General features: G+C 40.0%; 2 protein-coding genes and 1 long non-coding RNA gene across 9 annotated transcripts in view; 1 reads left to right on the plus strand and 2 right to left on the minus strand.

The window, feature by feature from the left end:
• The window catches only part of LOC113028266 (uncharacterized), a 120,565-nt gene that overhangs the window by 43,972 nt on the left and 58,154 nt on the right, over positions 1 to 18,439 (minus strand). For 4 of the 5 annotated variants that reach the window (XM_080293418.1, XM_080293417.1, XM_080293420.1 and 1 more), the window contains one exon: positions 17,280 to 17,945. The exons of the other annotated variant lie outside the window; for it this stretch is intronic. In XM_080293418.1, coding sequence (XP_080149544.1) covers positions 17,904 to 17,945 — 42 coding nt within the window. In that variant the 3' untranslated portion in view covers positions 17,280 to 17,903. Of the gene's footprint in view, positions 1 to 17,279; positions 17,946 to 18,439 lie in introns of those variants that run through there. 5 annotated transcript variants of the gene reach the window in all.
• Positions 1,872 to 7,292, plus strand: LOC145422262 (uncharacterized). 2 transcript variants are annotated; one of them, XR_013903548.1, is made up of 4 exons: positions 1,895 to 2,019; positions 4,879 to 4,945; positions 6,893 to 7,001; positions 7,154 to 7,292. It is a non-coding gene; the product is annotated as an uncharacterized LOC145422262 (long non-coding RNA). The 2 variants fall into 2 exon arrangements; XR_013903549.1 differs by lacking the exon at positions 4,879 to 4,945 and having other exon boundaries at positions 1,872 to 2,019.
• LOC113015279 (butyrophilin subfamily 2 member A2-like) lies at positions 6,328 to 15,134 on the minus strand. 2 transcript variants are annotated; one of them, XM_080293425.1, is made up of 8 exons: positions 14,775 to 15,134; positions 12,302 to 12,339; positions 11,906 to 12,018; positions 8,179 to 8,272; positions 7,524 to 7,865; positions 7,095 to 7,388; positions 6,868 to 6,993; positions 6,328 to 6,780 (listed from the first exon to the last, which is right to left on the minus strand). In XM_080293425.1, the coding sequence occupies exons 4-8, from the start codon at positions 8,264 to 8,266 to the stop codon at positions 6,674 to 6,676; spliced, it is 957 nt and encodes a 318-aa protein (XP_080149551.1). In that variant the 5' UTR covers positions 8,267 to 8,272; positions 11,906 to 12,018; positions 12,302 to 12,339; positions 14,775 to 15,134; the 3' UTR covers positions 6,328 to 6,673. The 2 variants fall into 2 exon arrangements, with proteins under 2 accessions (XP_080149551.1, XP_080149552.1); XM_080293426.1 differs by having other exon boundaries at positions 12,302 to 13,435.

Here is an 18,439-nt window from a genome sequence, read left to right on the forward strand (position 1 = left end):
AGTGTAAGAAATGTCTGCATCCGCTTCTGAATGAATTCAGCCTTCTCTAACTTAGAGTTGATCATCTGTGAGAAAGAAAGACAGACAGATGTTGATGTTTCTGCAGCGCTTTGTTGATAAAAGTGCCAAAATTACTGAAGCTTCACACTGTGAGCAACATGTTTCCAACAATTGTGTCCCCTTACACAGTCTGATTGGTGTGTTTTTTATTGTACTATTATTATTGTATTGTATTATTATTGTATTATTATTATTACATTGTAGCCACAGCCACCCTGGGGCGCACTGACAGAGTTTGATGTGCTGCGCTGCTGCTCCAGAGGGAGAGAAAGTACTTCCAGGTCAGTTTTTTGTTATTCCCTCATCCTGTAAGCTGTGTTCCTGTTTGCAATCCTTCACGGTGATGCTCCGAATGTTAAGCTAATGTCTGAACGTAAGTTACCTTTAATTTGTTGAGTTGCAAACTCAAGTTTTGCCGCGGCTTTGACTTTCTACCGAGTCATAGCGGCGCAATTTCACGTGGTGATTAAAGGCTTGTGCCGCCAACTGCTGCCATAGTGTAGTACTTCCATTCAGCCACACGATGGCGCCATTAATGATGGTTATAGCCGGTGAATGTCTATGTTTGTAGTATGACATCACCACTGTGTTTAATCTGAGTTCTCTGTATATTTTAACCAAGTAATGTAATATTTACATAATTTGAGTTTTTATATATTATGTCATGGACATTATATGCATAGATGGATGTGTAACTTTATAGTTTGAGTTTATATTAGTTGAACCACTGTTGCTGTAATATATTTGGTCTAACAATAACTTATTATTTACTACAGACTATTGGCTACACTGAGCTTTGAGGTGACAATAAACCAGCTGACTGTGACAGTTCAGCAATGTGGAAGCCTCGTGTCCTCTTTCCTGTGTTCTGACCGACACACCCTCTTGTTAGCTGCTGAACCTAAAATAACTAGCCCTGACCTATTACTCCTCAATAAAGACAGAGACAGACAACCATCACATCTATGAGCAATTTAGAATCATCTGCTAACCTAACACCACTAACATGTCTTTGGACTGTGGTGGGAATCTGGAGAGAACTCGTGCAGACACGGGGAGAACACGCAAATCCAGTCAAGATGGGGGATTTGAACCCAAGACCTGCTTGCTTCTTGGAAATGGTGTTAAAGTCAGAGGTTAAAGTGGACCCCTAGTGTGGCATCTCTTCATCTGAGCATCTGCTTTTTCCTTGCCACACATTGACCTACTTTGATGGGATTCAGTAAGAAACGTAGTTATATTTGTGCTGTGATTTGCTTGTAGCGGCCGTTATGTTGTAAAACAGCGCTGATGGCAGCAGCTGGTTGCACAACTTGGTACACTCGGCCAGAGGAGGAAAAATCAGTTTGTGTTGGTCCCGTGACTCAGAGTTGCTCTCCTCCACACAGTGCTCATTTATAAAGTGCTTTAAAAACCCAAACGTTTGAGTGCAGCTAGACAAAAAACAAACAGCACAAATGTAGTCAAATAAACTGATTTTTAGTTTTACTGTAGTTATTTTCCTCTCAGTTCTCGATTCTCTCACTAGTTAGCTAATGTTAGAGAATTGTGGATCAATATGATTGTCATTGTGTAAGATGATTACATCTTTAGGATGAATACTGACTTCTGTTTCCTACACAGACACACACACACCACTGATCACATCACATGCTCATAGAGACACACACATCAGATGTTCTCTGTTGCAGACACACATGACACATGTTCACATGTGAGTGTTTTATCTGTTGCATGATTAATGAGATGTTTGTGTGACCACAGAGTTAATAAAAGGCTGTAGGGGAGGCTGGCTCTTGGGAGTTGTCTGGGATCAGGTGAGGAGCTTGCAGCTCCAAGACCCTGGTCCAATCAGCTCCCCTTGCAAGTTCAAATGGATCGAGCTCTGTCTTGCTTTGTTCACAGGAATAAGTCTAAACCAGCAAAGCGCAGACCTAACAGCTAACAACATAAACTAATGTAAGTCTATCAGCCGCAAACAACCAACCACATGACGTCATGTACCAAATTGACAGAAGATGGCGCTAAGTACTTGGAAAAATGGCGCTAAACATGTTTTTAAAACTTTAAGCCCTTGTGTTACGAACTTGTATGTCCGTGTGTTTGTTTGTGCAGGTGCTGTGTTTTTGTCTATGTTAATTTAGCTGTGCCAGGGCCCTGTTCCGATTGGTGCGTGGACTTACTGCCCCGGCGTGATTGGATCCAGCTGGAGGACCCGCCCAATAAAAGGAGGCTGGAGTGCTACAGCGGGAGAGGTCCTCGCATTTCTCCTCATCACCCAGCAGTAGTCCTGTGGTAGCCGCTGGCTGCAGTATACGTGCGAAAATTGTGGAGTGGGTAGGGGTGAGCTGCCGTTTATTTTGATCACCCGTTTTCTCCTGTTTTTGAGTTGGTTAAGGAGGTCAGACTCTGTCTTTATTTTTGACTTTATTTTGGTGAGGTCAGGGGTGCGGGATTTGTGTAGGTTTGTTTTGTTTATTGTTTTGGCCTTGGCTCACCCTGAAGTGTTGACACTCCCGTTTTGGTTCTCTTTATTCACCTTGTAAATAAATCACTTCACATCTAACGGATTTGTTGCGTGTGACTGCTTGGGTCTTGGGGGGGGAAGCGAGTGCCTCGCTCATGTTATGGCCTGGCCCTAGACGGGTCGTAACATGAATTGGGGGCTCGTCCTCTGCCTTTTTCTGTGGGTTTTTGCGTGTGTTTGGTCTGTTGGCGGTTTTCTTGGGTGTGGGGGTGGTAGGTGTGTGGAATTATGGAGTTTTCTTTGGATGATTTTGTTACTTCGCCTTCGTGGGATAGAATTGTGAAGTGCAGGAAAGCGGATTTGCTTATCATTGCTAGTTGTTATGATGTTCAAGTGTCCTATGGTGCCCGCAAAGCGGTGGTTAGGGACGCTTTGTGTGCAGAGTTGGTGGAGCGAGGCGTTCTTCCTGCCCCGCAGGCAGCTGTAGAGCAGCCTGATGGCGGGGGTGTGAAGGTGGCTCCGGAGGCTGAGCCGGGGTCGGATGCCAAAGGGCCTGTTAACGTGCTACCAGCCGAGGCGGACTCTGATGCGGCTGAGGCGGGCTCTGACACAGCCGAGGCGGACCCTGATGCTGCTGGGGCGAAGCCTGAAGCAGCTGAGTCTGGTACGGCCGGGGAACCCCTGGCGGGGCGGTCTACGGAAGATCTCCGTTTGACCCTCCGTATTAGGGAGGTGGAAGCCCGTGCTAAAGAGCTTGAGGTACAAGCAATGCACCTCCGTGTCAGAGCTTTGGAGCTGGAGCGAAAGCCCTCCACATCTGCCTCTAGTCATCCTAGTACGTCCACCGCGGTCCCGACAGGTTTTGACATCACCAAACACGTTAAACTGGTTCCCCCGTTTCGTGAGGCCGAAGTGGATTCCTATTTTAACGCTTTTGAGCGTATAGCGGCCGCGTTAAGTTGGCCGAAGGAATTTTGGCCGCTGCTGTTACAATGCAAATTGGTTGGCAAAGCCCAGGAGGTGTGTACCAGTTTATCAATTGAAGATAGCCTGGATTATGACGTCATGAAGAAGACTGTGTTGCAGGCATATGAGCTCGTCCCAGAAGCCTACCGTCAAAAATTTAGGAAGTGTGAAAAAACCGCCAATCAGACATTTGTGGAGTTTGCCCGTGAAAAAAGTCGCCTGTTTGAACGATGGTTGCAGGCCAGTAAAGCACAGGATTTCGAGGGGCTGAAAGAGCTTCTTTTGTTAGAGGAATTCAAAAAATGTTTGCCGGACCAAGTAGTTATTTATCTGAATGAGCAAAAGGTGCCCTCACTTGCTAAAGCGGCGGTGATGGCTGATGAGTTTACTCTCACCCACAAAACTATATTTTCAGCCGCTGTCTCACAGAATATTAGGGTGGGACAGGAAAGGAAAAATAAAGACAGAGTCTGACCTCCTTAACCAACTCAAAAACAGGAGAAAACGGGTGATCAAAATAAACGGCAGCTCACCCCTACCCACTCCACTTCCACAATTTTCGCACGTATACTGCAGCCAGCGGCTACCACAGGACTACTGCTGGGTGATGAGGAGAAATGCGAGGACCTCTCCCGCTGTAGCACTCCAGCCTCCTTTTATTGGGCGGGTCCTCCAGCTGGATCCAATCACGCCGGGGCAGTAAGTCCACGCACCAATCGGAACAGGGCCCTGGCAGAGCTGAATTAACATAGACAAAAACACAGCACCTGCACAAACAAACACACGGACATACAGCTTAAATCCAGCTTCACAGTTACATCTATGTCAGTGTTTGAGGGCTCTGTGTGTAAATTAGCCTTTATATGTGCAGCTGTCAAGTCATCTTAAAGGTCCAGCTGCTGTTTTTCACAGGGAGAGAAAAGAAAGAGATGACTTCACTCAGAGATGGAGAAATCCCACTTTAACCTCTTCTATTCTCATCTTCTGTTTAGAGGAAAAGTCAAACCCTCTACAATGGAGACAACAGAAAATAGAGTTTTAAATTTTTCTTTTTTTTGTCTGCTCAATCTCTTCTTAAGTAATTCAAGCTAATTAAATATATTAGAATTAAAATTTATACTCAACTTATATTTGTATTCCCATTTACTGATATTATTTCATTATTATGTAGCTTTGAACAAAATAACTGGTAACAATGCCCTCCAAGGAGCTGCTTTTACTTTCTTACTTTGAGTAAATTTCAGTCTGTATTTTTTACATTTACCCGTTTAAATAGCCTGAATCAGTAATTTAACTTTTACTGAGTATTTTTCTAACACAGATCTCTGTACATCTACTTAAGTACAGAATATCTCTACTTTTGTCACCTCTGGTGCCATTATTAGGATGAAGATTTGTGTCAGTGTGTGGGATTGTCCTCCTAAGGTTTTTCTTGTTAAATGGTGATTATGGGTAAGTGCATGTCACGGACTGCCGGGGCAGACCGTGTGGAGTGAGTAGAGGACCCAAGAGCAGACAGAGGTGAGGACACAAAACTGGATTTCGAACGAAAAGCGAGCCTTTATTGTGGCTGAGGACAAGGAGTGCAAACAAGGCAAAAGCGTAGTGACTAAACTATAACTAAACTGGGAAAGTGATACCAGGATAAACTATGAAGACACAGGAAACCATAACTATGGCTACAAGGACTGGCTGTGACAACATGGAGGGTGGGAACACAGACGACGCGACACAGACTGTATGAAACACAGAGACTAAATACACATGAGGGATGATCAGGGGAAGTGGCCACACATGGGAGCACAGCTGACACACATGAACCTAACGACAGGACAGGAGAAGTGAAACTGAATACACTGACAATGAATACAGACTTACAAAGTAAAACAGGAAACATGGAGATTAGACATGACAAGAACTAAACATAACCACGCAGACATGACACATGAACCAGGCGGACTTAGTACAGGGGCAGATGACATAAACAACTAAGGAACAAAACTAAACTGCAATCTGGAAATTAACTAGGTGAACTAAGCTAGGTGCAAATGAATACAAAAGATACATGAAACTCAAATACTGGGTCGCTCGACCCAGAACCATGACACCGCATTTTGGGGTTTGTTATGGAGTAATACAAAACTAATATAACACATAGTGTAATGGATTACTTACTGTGGGTAATAAATAATGTAACACATTAGTTTAAAGTGTAATGTGAATTACAAAATGAGCGCAACACTGATTAAAGCTACAGTTAATAAATATGAGATAAAACGCAATCATGAGGTAGTGTCAATGGAAAATTGTACTGAGTAGTCAGTATAAGCTTTTAGTGATATAAGTTTATTGATGATAGAATACTGCATGATGGCCTTTTCCTTGTTTAGAACTGATTGTTCTTTTGATTGCTCAGAACTGATTGTTCTTTATGAAACGTGTTCTGATATTTGTATCTGAATCTTTCCACAGCGATAGTAAGAAGTTGAACAAGCAGTTCTGACCTCGCACACACACACACACATGCTCATGTCACTGAACGAATGTATTCATTTCGCTTGTATAAATGAAGAACGCAGACGGTGACAGAGCGCAAGTCTGTGAGTGTCTCTTACGTGTAGGAGCGCTCTGTCACTTGTCCTCGCGAGTAAAGACAACTGCAGTGTTTGTGTTTTCTAACTCAAGTGTCTCAGCTGAAGAACTGCGGGGTGACTTTAAGAAATCCCCTGTGAGGTAGAAAAACTTGTTTTTCATTGCTGGGTTGTATTTTTAAATCAATATGTTTCTTTTATGTATGAGCACACCTACTGTCTCTGTTGGTGATGTGTGAAGTCCAGGAAAAGCTTGATTATATAAAATAATTTCATCAGTAGCAACATTTTTACCAAAACAGAGACTGGTGTGACATTACTGAAGTAGTAATCTAATAATGATGAATGAAATCACACTGATGTTTTCACATTGTTTCTGCTTCATTCCTTTAACATCAATAGAGAGTTCTTTCTACTCAACCTTAGTAAATGCCCATAATGCACATAATGTCTGTGTGGTAACCGTGTGCAGTTTTTTTTCTTTTTTCTGTTAAGCATTATTTCAGATAGTTTTATTTTGAAATTAGGATTAATATTCCATTTCATTTCTGAAAAACAATGAACATCTTGATATTTAACTTGTTCGTGTTTATCTACTCACGCATGAAGTCTTATTCCTAGTTTTGGGAGAAGAGCCTCTCAGAGGAACGTCAGCACCTCCCACATCAGTCTGATCCTCTGGGCTTCTGTTGTTCTCTTTTTGAAATTAAAAATAAATGAGAAGGAATGAAAATGAAAACATTGATTTATAGTAGAGGTAGGAAAAATTTATCAGTGACTTACTGTGTTTCTTCATTCTACATAAAAGGACAGCAGCTGATGAAATTAACAGCATGATGCAAAGAGCCAAACAAACAGCCAAACCGATGATGACAGAGGGAGAACTGGATGGGACCTCAAAGAAATCCTCTGAAATGGTAAAAAAAAACAAAAAAACAAACAAACTAGAAATCTGGACTTCATATGTTCAAAAAGTGTTTCTATCATGAATGCAATAATATAATTTGAACCTGGAACATGTATGTGTGTCTCTCTGTTCTGGCTGATTTTCTTCTGTTGGACTCTGCAGGTGATGTTGTTGCTGTGTCTCTTCTCCACAGTCACTCTGCTGCTGACAGTATAGAGGTCATCAGGACCTCTGAGGGTCTCTGTAGGTCCAGCAGAGAGGAGGTTTCCCTCACCGTCCAACCACAGCAGCTCAGGCTCTGGATACCAGCCTGCAGACTCACACTGTAACACCACTCCTCCTCTGTTTTTGTCAATCCCTGATAAACTGATGACAGGTGAGGTGGCAGCATCTGATGCTGAGCAAAGAGTTTACAAAAGATGTTAGTGGGTGAAAAAACTCCTAATATGGACAGTAATTCACAATCATTAAATTATTAATATTACAAAATTCTGATGCATTTAGCGTGTTCTCTTTTCTGAAGTCTACTTACCAACCACAAGCTTAACAAAAGATTTTTTCTCCATTAAAGGAATGCTGCATTCATATGTTCCTTCATCAGAGAGTTTTACTCTGGAGAGTTTCAGTGAAATGTTTCCACGCTTCAGTTCATTGATGAACAGTGATGCTCTTCCCCTGTATGAAGGATTTCTTGTATTCACCAGATCCTGACCGGATCGCCACACATGGACAAATCTTGGGTTCAAGTCAGATCTTGTCCACTCCAATATCTCAGCTGTCACATCCTCTGCAGGCTCCACGTGACACGGTAAAATAACATCATCATCAACTAATGCAACTACTGGTTGATGTGGACCAACCACCTGAGACTCCACTATAGACAGGAGGAAAAGACAAAGAACGAAAGAAAAAAAGAAAGATAGATGTGTTTTTTCATTTCTGCAGCAGGTGTGAATGTATATATATATAGTTAAAGATGACACTCAGAGCATTATTTTTCTTTCTCGTTTTAAAAACTTTGATGAAGAAACCTGTTTCACTAAATAATTAAATAAACACTTGCGGGCAGGCAACAAATCATAAAAATCAAACTATTAACTACTGTTTGTACCAAATGTAACATATTTGCACTATTTTATTTATATGCACTGTAATAAAAAATATTACGCATGTAACATCAAACTTACCTCGATTTAAGTGTATTAGAAGATGGAAAATGAAAATACTGAAGACTTTGGCTGGAGAAAGGGAGAGTGCATCTTTCTGTGGAAGCATCCTTCTCTGAAAATACATCAAAATAAATACAAGTGTGGCCACAAGAGGTCATTAAAATCAACTTATTCAAGACTAAAAACATATTTTACATGTTACATGTTTTAATATGTCAAGTACTGTCATGAGGCCTTCAACATGCACTTAGCACTATAACTTTCCATTAACTCCAGAGTTAAGGCACCAGACATTTTGTTACTGATTAAAGTGAACACATTACTTCACATTACTTCACATTAGTGCTAAATTGCAGCCTAGAGAATAACTTTTGGTCAGTGTCATCTTTAGCTTTGAGATGAACTCTGTCTGCTGCTGATTGTTTTGATTGTGTAATGGGCCTCAAAGAAAGCTTAGCTATCAGATAATAAGGTTTCATAGATAGGTACTGTATTGATCCACAAGGGAAATTGGTTTGTTACAGCAGCAGGGTAAAGAATAAAAATAGTGCAATCTGCAATAAACAACAAATAAATACAAAGTGATCGGATCAAAATCTGTGTTTATAGATTACAAGTTCAGAGTTGGATAACCATATCTGATGTTTGCACATGTTCTCCTTTATTTCAAAAGATATCCATAATAAAAGTATTTTAAATTTTATTATTTATTGTTTTCCATCTCATAATTTTCTGCACATGGACAAAAGCTGGCCTCACCATAAAATGCATAAAATGGCCGTTTATGAAAAGTTGGAATCACAACTGGTAAACTTCAGCCAACAGAGACAGTTTGCTGTGAGTGTAGACTGCAAATTGACTTTTTAGCTGCTTGACTGTGCACAGCTGCTGTAAATCAGTCAAATATAAAATATTTACAATGTTTTAATGCCTTCAGTTTTCTTTACACAAACAGAAGAAAAAATACTTGGAAGAATGACTCTGCACAGACCTCTACAGTATACTTTCACTTTCAAAACTTTCTTTTCTGCTTTCAAATGAAATATTTTAAACCGTTGTCATTCGTTTGTAAAATGTTTAATTACATTTACACGGATTTATTTATGTCAGTGAAATAAATTATACTATAATCAGACTTTATAACTAGACATCAGAAAAGCACGTAGAACTTAAAAATAGACAATTTGAAAGAGACTTACTCGTGGAAAGTTGTGTGAGCCTACAAGGGTGACGTTTGAAAATCATTAACCTGCTGGCCTTAACTTTATTAACTCCAGATCCCTCATATATGCTCAGAGTTATGCAAAAAATAAACCGTGTTAATCAAAGTGTAATGCTCGAAAAATCCATTTAACATCCATTGTTGATTCTGGTTAGTTGTACAGTGTGTCAAATGGTGAACTTTGAGCCTGTTATAAAATAATCAAGATGAAACCATATCCGTCTTTGCAGTGTTCAAAAAGGGGGAAGAATTCACACGGTAGGTGTTATCTCAGCTATCATAATGAAGGTGGCAGTAGAGGACTAAATGCACACTGATCAGATACTCAGGTTTACCAATGACCTAATGAATCTTTCTGAAGCTTGTATTGAAAAACGGTTCATTACTGAAAGCTTTTCTAAACAGTCCTCTTTGGTGACATCTGGTGACCAAAAATATGAAGAGCAGCTTGCGTCTACAACTTGAAATGAACTGCTTCTTTATGATTGCCCACTCTACAGAGCTGAGTTGCCAGCTTCTGTTTAATTCCATGTGACATTTTTGTGAACTATCAGGGTACTGTTGTGGTGTTTTGAACATGTATTTTTAGGGGTGAAAAAATACATGCTGTGTTTATTTGATTAATAAATCAAAGAGGAGAAGAGGGAGGTCTGGGCCTCTTTGCCTAGGCTGCTGCCCCCACGACTGGGCCTCGGATAAAGCAGATGAAGATGGATGGATGATTTTGATAAATAAATATGTTTAAACATGTGCCGTGCTGTGTTCCCACTTTGCTTGTGACTTTTTTTTCTTTTTGTTAATAGATATTAAAATAAAATACATTGTATTGTATATTATTATATATAGTCTTATAATAGGTTGGGAGTATGCTTGCGCTGTGAGGTCGTTGCCTCTGATCATGTCTCTAACCATGTTAATTAACAGGTTTGTTTATATATAATAAAACTTATATGTGTAGTGTATTTTTATGTTTGTTTTAGACCTGTCTTGCATACAGTGCCCTGCAATGATATTTAAGGAATAAGCTACTTGTAGTCAACTCTTTTCACATTTGTAAACCTCATTTCAGTTGGGTACATACTTATGGGCTCAAAATGTGGTCATAAATATTTTGTACTTGTAAATCAGGACTTGTATGTGTAAAAAGAATTTGTGTATGTGTAAAAAAGATTTGTGTGTGTAAAAAAGATTTGTATGTGTAAAAAAGATTTGTGTGCGTAAAAAAGATTTGTATGTGTAAAAAAGATTTGTGTGTGGACTTAGCCAAAAAAACCCTGCAAGTTACAAGTACGAATTTTGACCCTATTTTTCTTCCTTTCATCTGATTGGTCAATGTCATGTCAATCACAAATGTAACAATCCAATCAGAGAACAGATGGGTTTGGCTGTCGAGGGGCGCTTTTTTTGAACTGCAGGTCTTTGAAGGGAATAAATGCCCTTTTACATGCCAACCCAGCGTTTTCCTTCATCACCACGAAGGAAAACAGTCTGTGGTCGTCCGAGTTTAGTGATTTTTGTGTCACAGGTCTACGTGTTTAATACAGGGACTTCCACAGCCTTTTCAACAGCGCTGCGGACACGGGGGGCAGTGTTTTGGAAATGACAGTCTTCATTACAAAGCTTTCTTTGTTATGAATTAGCATACATGTTTTTATTGAACATTTGAAGAACTAGCAAAAAACCCCCACAAACTCTTGTACTTCACATAAAGTCAGAGATAAAAACGACAAGGAGCAGGTGCATCTAGTACAGGTAGAGCTGCTGCAAAATCCCACAGAGCCCAGCAGCCAGCAACAAATTCTGGATCCTTTGCTTTTAGTTAGCAGTTAGCATTAGCAGCACATCCTGCGTCCGATGTGAAAGGACTTTTACTCACAGCAATGGTCCCGGGTCAGCCCTGACTTTGTGTTAAACTAATCCTAAAGTAATAATGGTATTTCTAACCACTGACATACCACAACTTTATCCTTTCAACAGCTACTGAAAGTAAGGGGACCTAACTGCTACGGATATTTATATAGAAATTACCCTTTAAGGACCTGCAGTTAAATCCACACACAACTCTTTTTTATGCACGCACAAATCTTCTTTACACATACAAATCTTTTTTACGCACGCACAATTTTTTTTTACACATACAAATCTTTTGTACGCATGCACAATTTTTTTTTACACATACAAATCTTTTTTACAAGTACAAAACCGATTTACAAGTACAAAATATTTATGACCACATTTTGAGCCCATACATACTATGTTACCTTCAACAGCAACTTAAATAGTTGGATGACCTATTGCAGTGTATAAGAGTAATTCTGAATCACATATTTTAATATACCGTATTTACGGACCATAAGGCACCGGATTATAAGGTGGATTAAGCAAAACAAAACAGTCAGATAAGTCAAACTTTACTAAAGTCATTGTTTTTGCTTCCTTTACTTCTGTACCAATGATTCATTAATGTTGAATTCTCTTGCAGCTGCTCTATTCCCATGTTGTTGCAGTATATTAATGACTAACCTTGTATTGTGGATGGATTATCTCAGTTGTTCTCCTGACTGAAGTTTGGTCCGTTTACAGCATCCTCCCTGCGATCGCATTTGTCCCTGACCATCAGGAAGGGTTCCTGTTAACTTTTATCAAGTGGAAAAAAGTTAGTGTTCATCCTCCAGCTTCACTGTGTTATGCTTTATGTTATGCTAACATAGCTGTGTCACTAGCGATCACATAGCACATCATTATATACCAGCTAGTCCAACTTCAGTAATCGTACAAAAGTCACTGCTGTTTACTTTTCTGTCTTCATTTATGTTGTAAGTGATAGCAAAGCCTGGATGTTAAACTGAATTGTTACACCTGGAAAAGCAGCAACGCTGATCATTTTATTGAAGATGAAAGAATTTGGACAGTTTTTACCTCTCAGTGATGCTTCAGTGTTCGTTTGACTTTGGGACCTGAAATGGACAGAGTTTTGGACCCAGATTACTCAGAGTCTGCCAGGCTCCTGACTATGGTAGCCGTAATGCTCCGACAATCCATCAAGCAGTGTGGCTTTGTAGCTTACCAACGTCCTACTAAAACATTTTTTGACAGATTTTTGAGCGCCATGTACCACATAAAATCAGTTCGAGGTCAGTAAGAACAACCAGAATTCATATACAAGGCGCACCGGATTATAAGGCGCACTGTCGATTTTTGAGAAAATTAAAGGATTTAATAGTTTTTTAATAGCGCCCCATATAGTATATTATATTTGCCAAATACATTAAAGAAAAGCACAAAGGCTCAGCCAAGGCTGGAGGTGACCCATCAAACACTCACCAGGAGCTTAGACTATGACCTTTTATTTTGAAATTAACCTGCTCCATAGCAGTGTAACTTAAGTAGTGTCTGTTGCTCCAAGTACAGTGGGGCAAAAAAGTATTTAGTCAGCCACTGATTGTGCAAGTTCCCCCACTTAAAATGATGACAGAGGTCAGTAATTTGCACCAGAGGTACACTTCAACTGTGAGAGACAGAATGTGAAAAAAAAATCCATGAATTCACATGGTAGGATTTGTAAAGAATTTATCCGTAAATCAGGGTGGAAAATAAGTATTTGGTCACCTCAAATATGGAAAATCTCTGGCTCTCACAGACCTGTAACGTCTTCTGTAAGACGCTTTTCTGTCCCCCACTCGTTACCTGTATGAATGGCACCTGTTTGAACTCATCATCTGTATAAAAGACACCTGTCCACAGCCTCAAACAGTCAGACTCCAAACGCCGCCATGGCCAAGACCAAAGAGCTCTCGAAGGACACCAGGAAAAGTATTGTAGACCTGCACCAGACTGGGAAGAGTGAATCTACAATAGGCAAGCAGCTTGGTGTGAAAAAATCAAGTGTGGGAGCAATCATCAGAAAATGGAAGACATACAAGACCACTGATAATCTCCCACGATCTGGGGCTCCACGCAAGATCTCATCCCTTGGGGTCAAAATGATCATGAGAACGGTGAGCAAAGATCCCAGAACCACACGGGGGGACCTGGTGAATGACCTGCAGAGAGCTGGGACCAAAGTAACAAAGGTCACCATCAGTAACACACTACAACGGCAGGGAATCAAATCCCGCAGTGCCAGACGTGTTCCGCTGCTGAAGCCAGTGCATGTCCAGGCCCATCTGAAGTTTGCCAGAGAGCACATGGATGATACAGCAGAGGATTGGGAGAATGTCATGTGGTCAGATGAAACCAAAGTAGAACTTTTTGGTATAAACTCAACTCGTCGTGTTTGGAGGAAGAAGAATACTGAGTTGCATCCCAAGAACACCATACCTACTGTGAAGCATTGTGCTAATGCCTGACTATTACACTCCCACAACTGATCATGGATGATATGCCACCTTCAGTATAACCGGTTTGTTTTTACCAGCATGAACCACAAGTCTTTGAATTAGTGCTCCCTCTCTTTGAGCTGCTACTATATTTTCCTTTGAAAGTAGAAAGTGAGCTCTCTAGCTTTGATTGACAGAGTGCAGAACAAACCTGATGAACTAACCCCTAAATCTTAAAATCAACCAAACACCTCCAGACTTTCAGGATTTTTTTTCTGAGGAGGAAACTGACTCTGCCCTCAAACAGCTGAAAAGTCGTGTTAACTGATAATTGTCACAGTTCAACACAGACAGGTGCAAACTCAGTTTAATCTACGGAAATCCAGAAAATGTGCTTCATCTTCAGTCGTTTCAGACAGCTGGGCTCCTGAGTTTGTATCAGTCATTTTCAAAGAAGAAACCGAAACAATTCATGTGAGTTGACTCCACCCACTCAGCAGCAGTCTGTGGGTACGTGGTTGTCATGACAGTAAGAAAATCTGAGAAACCTGTTGCTGCAGTGAGTCAGCTCTGTGTTTTATCTCTATTTGGCAAATACGTTAAAGAAAAGCACAAAGACTCAGCCAAGGCTGGAGGTGACCCATCAAACACTCACCAGGAACACAGATCAGCTTAGACTATGATCTTTTAGTTTAAAATTAACTTGCTCAGTATCAGTGTAACTTAAGCACATGACTAAAACTGAAAGCTCAGAGTTTAAGTCACCTTGATGAGACAAAGTCCTGCTTTGAGTGCAGGTCTCTGCACGACTCCAAGAACAGTTCTTTATAAACATAAACACAGCTTTTCTCACACTTTGCTGCTACATTTGGAGCTTTTTGGGAGCTTTTAACAACTGACAGATATTTGTCGTATGTGCTCACAGTTTGACAAAGAAACAACAGTCTGACTTTAGAGTTTATTCAGGAAGATGTAGAAGTAGGTTCTTTTTTGTTTGTTCTCTGACTAAAAACTAAAGAAAAACAAAACAAACAAACAAGAAATCAAATAAACAAATGAAGGCAAAGACTTACCACAGAAAAAGACCCAGACTCCGACACTGATCCAAACTGTCAAAGTGAAACGACTTGCTGGAGCCGAGCAGGAAACAAAAACTGAGGCAATGATTAACGAGTCACTGCAAACCAGACACTCCGGTCAGATCAGTTTCTAACGTTCATTGCCTTACACTGGGGCGTGCAGCTCGGATCTCAGCTGACCCTTCTCACCCTGGACACAGTCTGTTTGACCTGCTCCCCTCAGGCAGGAGGCTCCGGTCCATTCGCACCAGAACCTCTCGCCATAAGAACAGTTTCTTCCCCTCTGCTGTCGGACACATGAACAATAACCGTATGACTGTTCCCACCCCTAACACATGACCCTACGCTGTGTTCACTGCATCATTCCATGTTTGGCACTGATCACCGAGAAGCTTGGGCTCATGTGAACCCGAGTGTTCTGGAGGGACATTCCCCGCCGGATACACGATGGACTGGTGGAGGAACTGGTGGAGGAACTGGAGGGTCATATGCCTGGCGGGACTGTCGATCGAGGACGTTGAAGACATCTTATCGGAACCATGATAACAGGGTTCTTGATGATTGGAGCTGACTTTGCCCTGGCTTATCGAAGATTAAAGAAAGTGGAATCAGCTGTTCAAAACCCCACAAGGCTGCCCGCTGTAAATGAAATGATGGGACGAGTCATGACTTCTTGAAATGGGCTCATTGTACGGAGCACGGATAAGATCTTGGAGAAGCTCACGGTCTCCAACGGGAGATTGAGAGACCAGTGATGGACTGTTAGATCAACTTTAGAATTGACATGCAGTTGTTTGCACTAAAGGAAAACCACCATTATTTCATGTGGCTACCATATCGGCACCAGCTGAGGTTTCAAGGCTGGAGCTGAACACAAACAAATTCTCTCCCTGATAACAGACTGTGTTTGGATTGTTCCTTCCCAACAAACCCCCATCCTGGATTCCAAACACCTTCGAATGCTTATCTCCAAGGCCGAGGTCAGACAGCAGGTCTAAGTCCCAGCGCTGGATTAATAGCGCTTGGCAGGATGGCTGTGTCTACATCGGCTCACCTCTCACCCCCTTACCCACCCCAGTTGCTTGTCATGTGGTTTATGGTGTTGTGATGTGGATATGTTCGTGCTCTCTGTGCAGAGAAGTCTTTTTTGTTTTCTGTTCTCATGCTGACCTCCCATAAGGAGCCCAGTATAAGCAGAGATCTCCTTTTTTTCCTCCTCCACTTGCCCATTGCATTGTACATTTCACTGTTTTTCCAAATTACTACCTGTCCTCCAATGTCATGTCTTTGTATGTATGGTCAGGCGGGGTCCAATTTCACTGCAGGTGTAAACTTTGCATGTGACAAATAAAAGGCTTGATTGATTGATTTACTGTCACAGGTACAAATTCAGTCATTTTAATTAAGACATTAATAGCTAGAATTAATCATAATTAATCATAATTGAGTATCGAATAATACCTTAGTATAACTAAGTGAAGCTAATCAGTTTCCCATTCTGTCATTTAGAGTTAAACCTTGTTTGTTTTACAGCAGATGTATTTTCATCATTGCAGCACTTCACAGAGAGACCTGCTCATCTTCTTGTTCTGTCGTCCACGTGTTCCTAATGCTGAGGACTATTTTCACCATTGTGATGGTGGTTCTGCTGCTGTTGTTAGTGGGATTACTTTACTTTGGAAAACTCAGTGTTACACAAAAATAAATGGTATTTGCATATAAAGACTAATTCATGACTGATGGAGAATGTTCGGGAAGTTTTAACATTTAGAGAATGAAACAGTGCAGAAAACTGGACAATCATAAGAGCTACACTATGACAGACACAGGTGAGTGCAAATATTGTAAAAATACTTTGACTTCATTTTTCTTTACTGCAACCTTTTTCTCCTGCAGTATTCAGCTGATTGCTGTTAAACTCTGTCATGCACAGAAGAGTTTAAAACCACAGGCCTGCTGAGCATTTTTAAAGACCTCTCAGTATCTCAGTTTACTCAGCGTGTGGTGATTTTAGATGCTGCACACACTCGAGTAATTTTAGCTTCTTATACAAACCACTCGAGAAAATGTTTGTGTCTTTGTTCACAGCAGAGTTAAAATACTTCAGTGTGATCATTTTAATGTCAGCTTGTGGCTTCAGAATTCTATATAAACTTTGTTGCTGTAAACATGTCAGTGTATCCTCTGCAGCTAAATAGTGAGCATGGCAAGAATAATAACTTTTATATATATTAACATATTTTAAAATGAATGTACCCAACAGAAGGGGCGTGGATGTCAGCTACTACTTGCATTTTATTTGTTCATCTTTAAATTTGTTAACTGTTTTTAAAAAATTGACAAAAAAAAATAAAGACAATCTCAGTGTCATGCACTCGACTGTTGGAGATTTGGGCCTGGCTATTGTTCCCTGCTGAAGAGCGGCCCGACACCCAGTGAAGATATAATGTATGAGAAAAGAAAGAAGCAAACAATATGTTTATATACAGCACAGGAAAAATGAGAAAAATGTTTTGTAACTTTATTTATTTTAGTAATAAGTTTATTAATAAGAAATTTAGTGTTAAAAGATCAAGATAGTGTTTTTCCGTTTCTTACTTCAATTAACATTAAAATTCAAACTTATATAAAAATGTTTTTGCATCACAATAACACAGATACAGCAACATTACAGTTCTATTTGTCGGACACAGAAAAATGAACACAATATTAAACACACAGACACACAAATGTTCCTAGAATAGTGCTTTAGCTCATGAGTTGTTACCTGATCAATTATTTATTTATCAGTTGGTTTATTAACTTAAAATATGTTTAAAATCTTTCAAAAAATAAAATTAAGTTAAAAAATTTGCAGTGCATTTTCAACATATTTTTAGTTGATAAGGTTTATTAGTTTTTCTGTACAACTGAACAAAGACTGAACAACTTTAGTATTTGGGAATTTTAGATGGATGATAAGAGCTTTTGCTTACTTCACTCAAAGTGTTACAAGTTGAACAACTGATTATTTAAACATGAATCAGTGACATAACAAACACCAAGTTTCTCCATGATGAAGCTCTTTGACTTTTTGACTCCTCAGTTACATGTTGAGCAACTTCTGGATTAGTTTTGATTGGATCATCTCCGAAAGCTAAAGGGAAATAGGTTGCTGCGGGAAACCTGTTGGCAGAGATCAATTAGTGTCCTTTGTTTGTAAATACAATTCATCACATCTGTAAAAACTACAGTCAGTAAACGTGGAAGACAGATTTAAAGTGTTTGTCCCAACACCCTCAGCTGCCCTGTAATATTAGTTTTGTTTCTATAGAGCAAAGTATAAAGTTCAGTGACTATGAGAGTAAAGTTTTATTTTAGGACTTCTGCTCAGAAGTTTATTCTGACAAAAAAAAAAAGAACCAAGTCTGTGTGAACCTCGAGGCACTTTTTAAAACAGAAAATTGATAAATGAGGAAGTAACAACAGTAAGTATGGCGATAAGAAACAAACCAAACAGAGCAGAATTCTTAAAATAATGTCCAACCATCCTTCTACTGATTATCAAGGTAAACAATGATTTAAAAATCTAAGTAGATGGCTAAGATGCTATGGCTAAAGAAAAGAAATTAAAGGATGTAAGAAAGTTAATTAATTAAGATTAAGAAAATTAATCTTTA

This window comes from Astatotilapia calliptera, chromosome 3, assembly GCF_964374335.1.
Source record: "Astatotilapia calliptera chromosome 3, fAstCal68.1, whole genome shotgun sequence".
Taxonomy (NCBI): Eukaryota; Metazoa; Chordata; class Actinopteri; order Cichliformes; family Cichlidae; genus Astatotilapia; species Astatotilapia calliptera.

Coding starts and splice junctions, on each gene's coding strand:
- LOC113015279 (XM_080293425.1), bottom strand. CDS start 8,266: ATGCTTCCACAGAAAGATGCACTCTCCCTTTCTCCAGCCAAAGTCTTC. Junction 7,866..8,178: donor TCTAATACACTTAAATCGAG/GTAAGTTTGATG, acceptor TCCTGTCTATAG/TGGAGTCTCAGGTGGTTGGT. Junction 6,781..6,867: donor ATGTAGAATGAAGAAACACA/GTAAGTCACTGA, acceptor AATTTCAAAAAG/AGAACAACAGAAGCCCAGAG.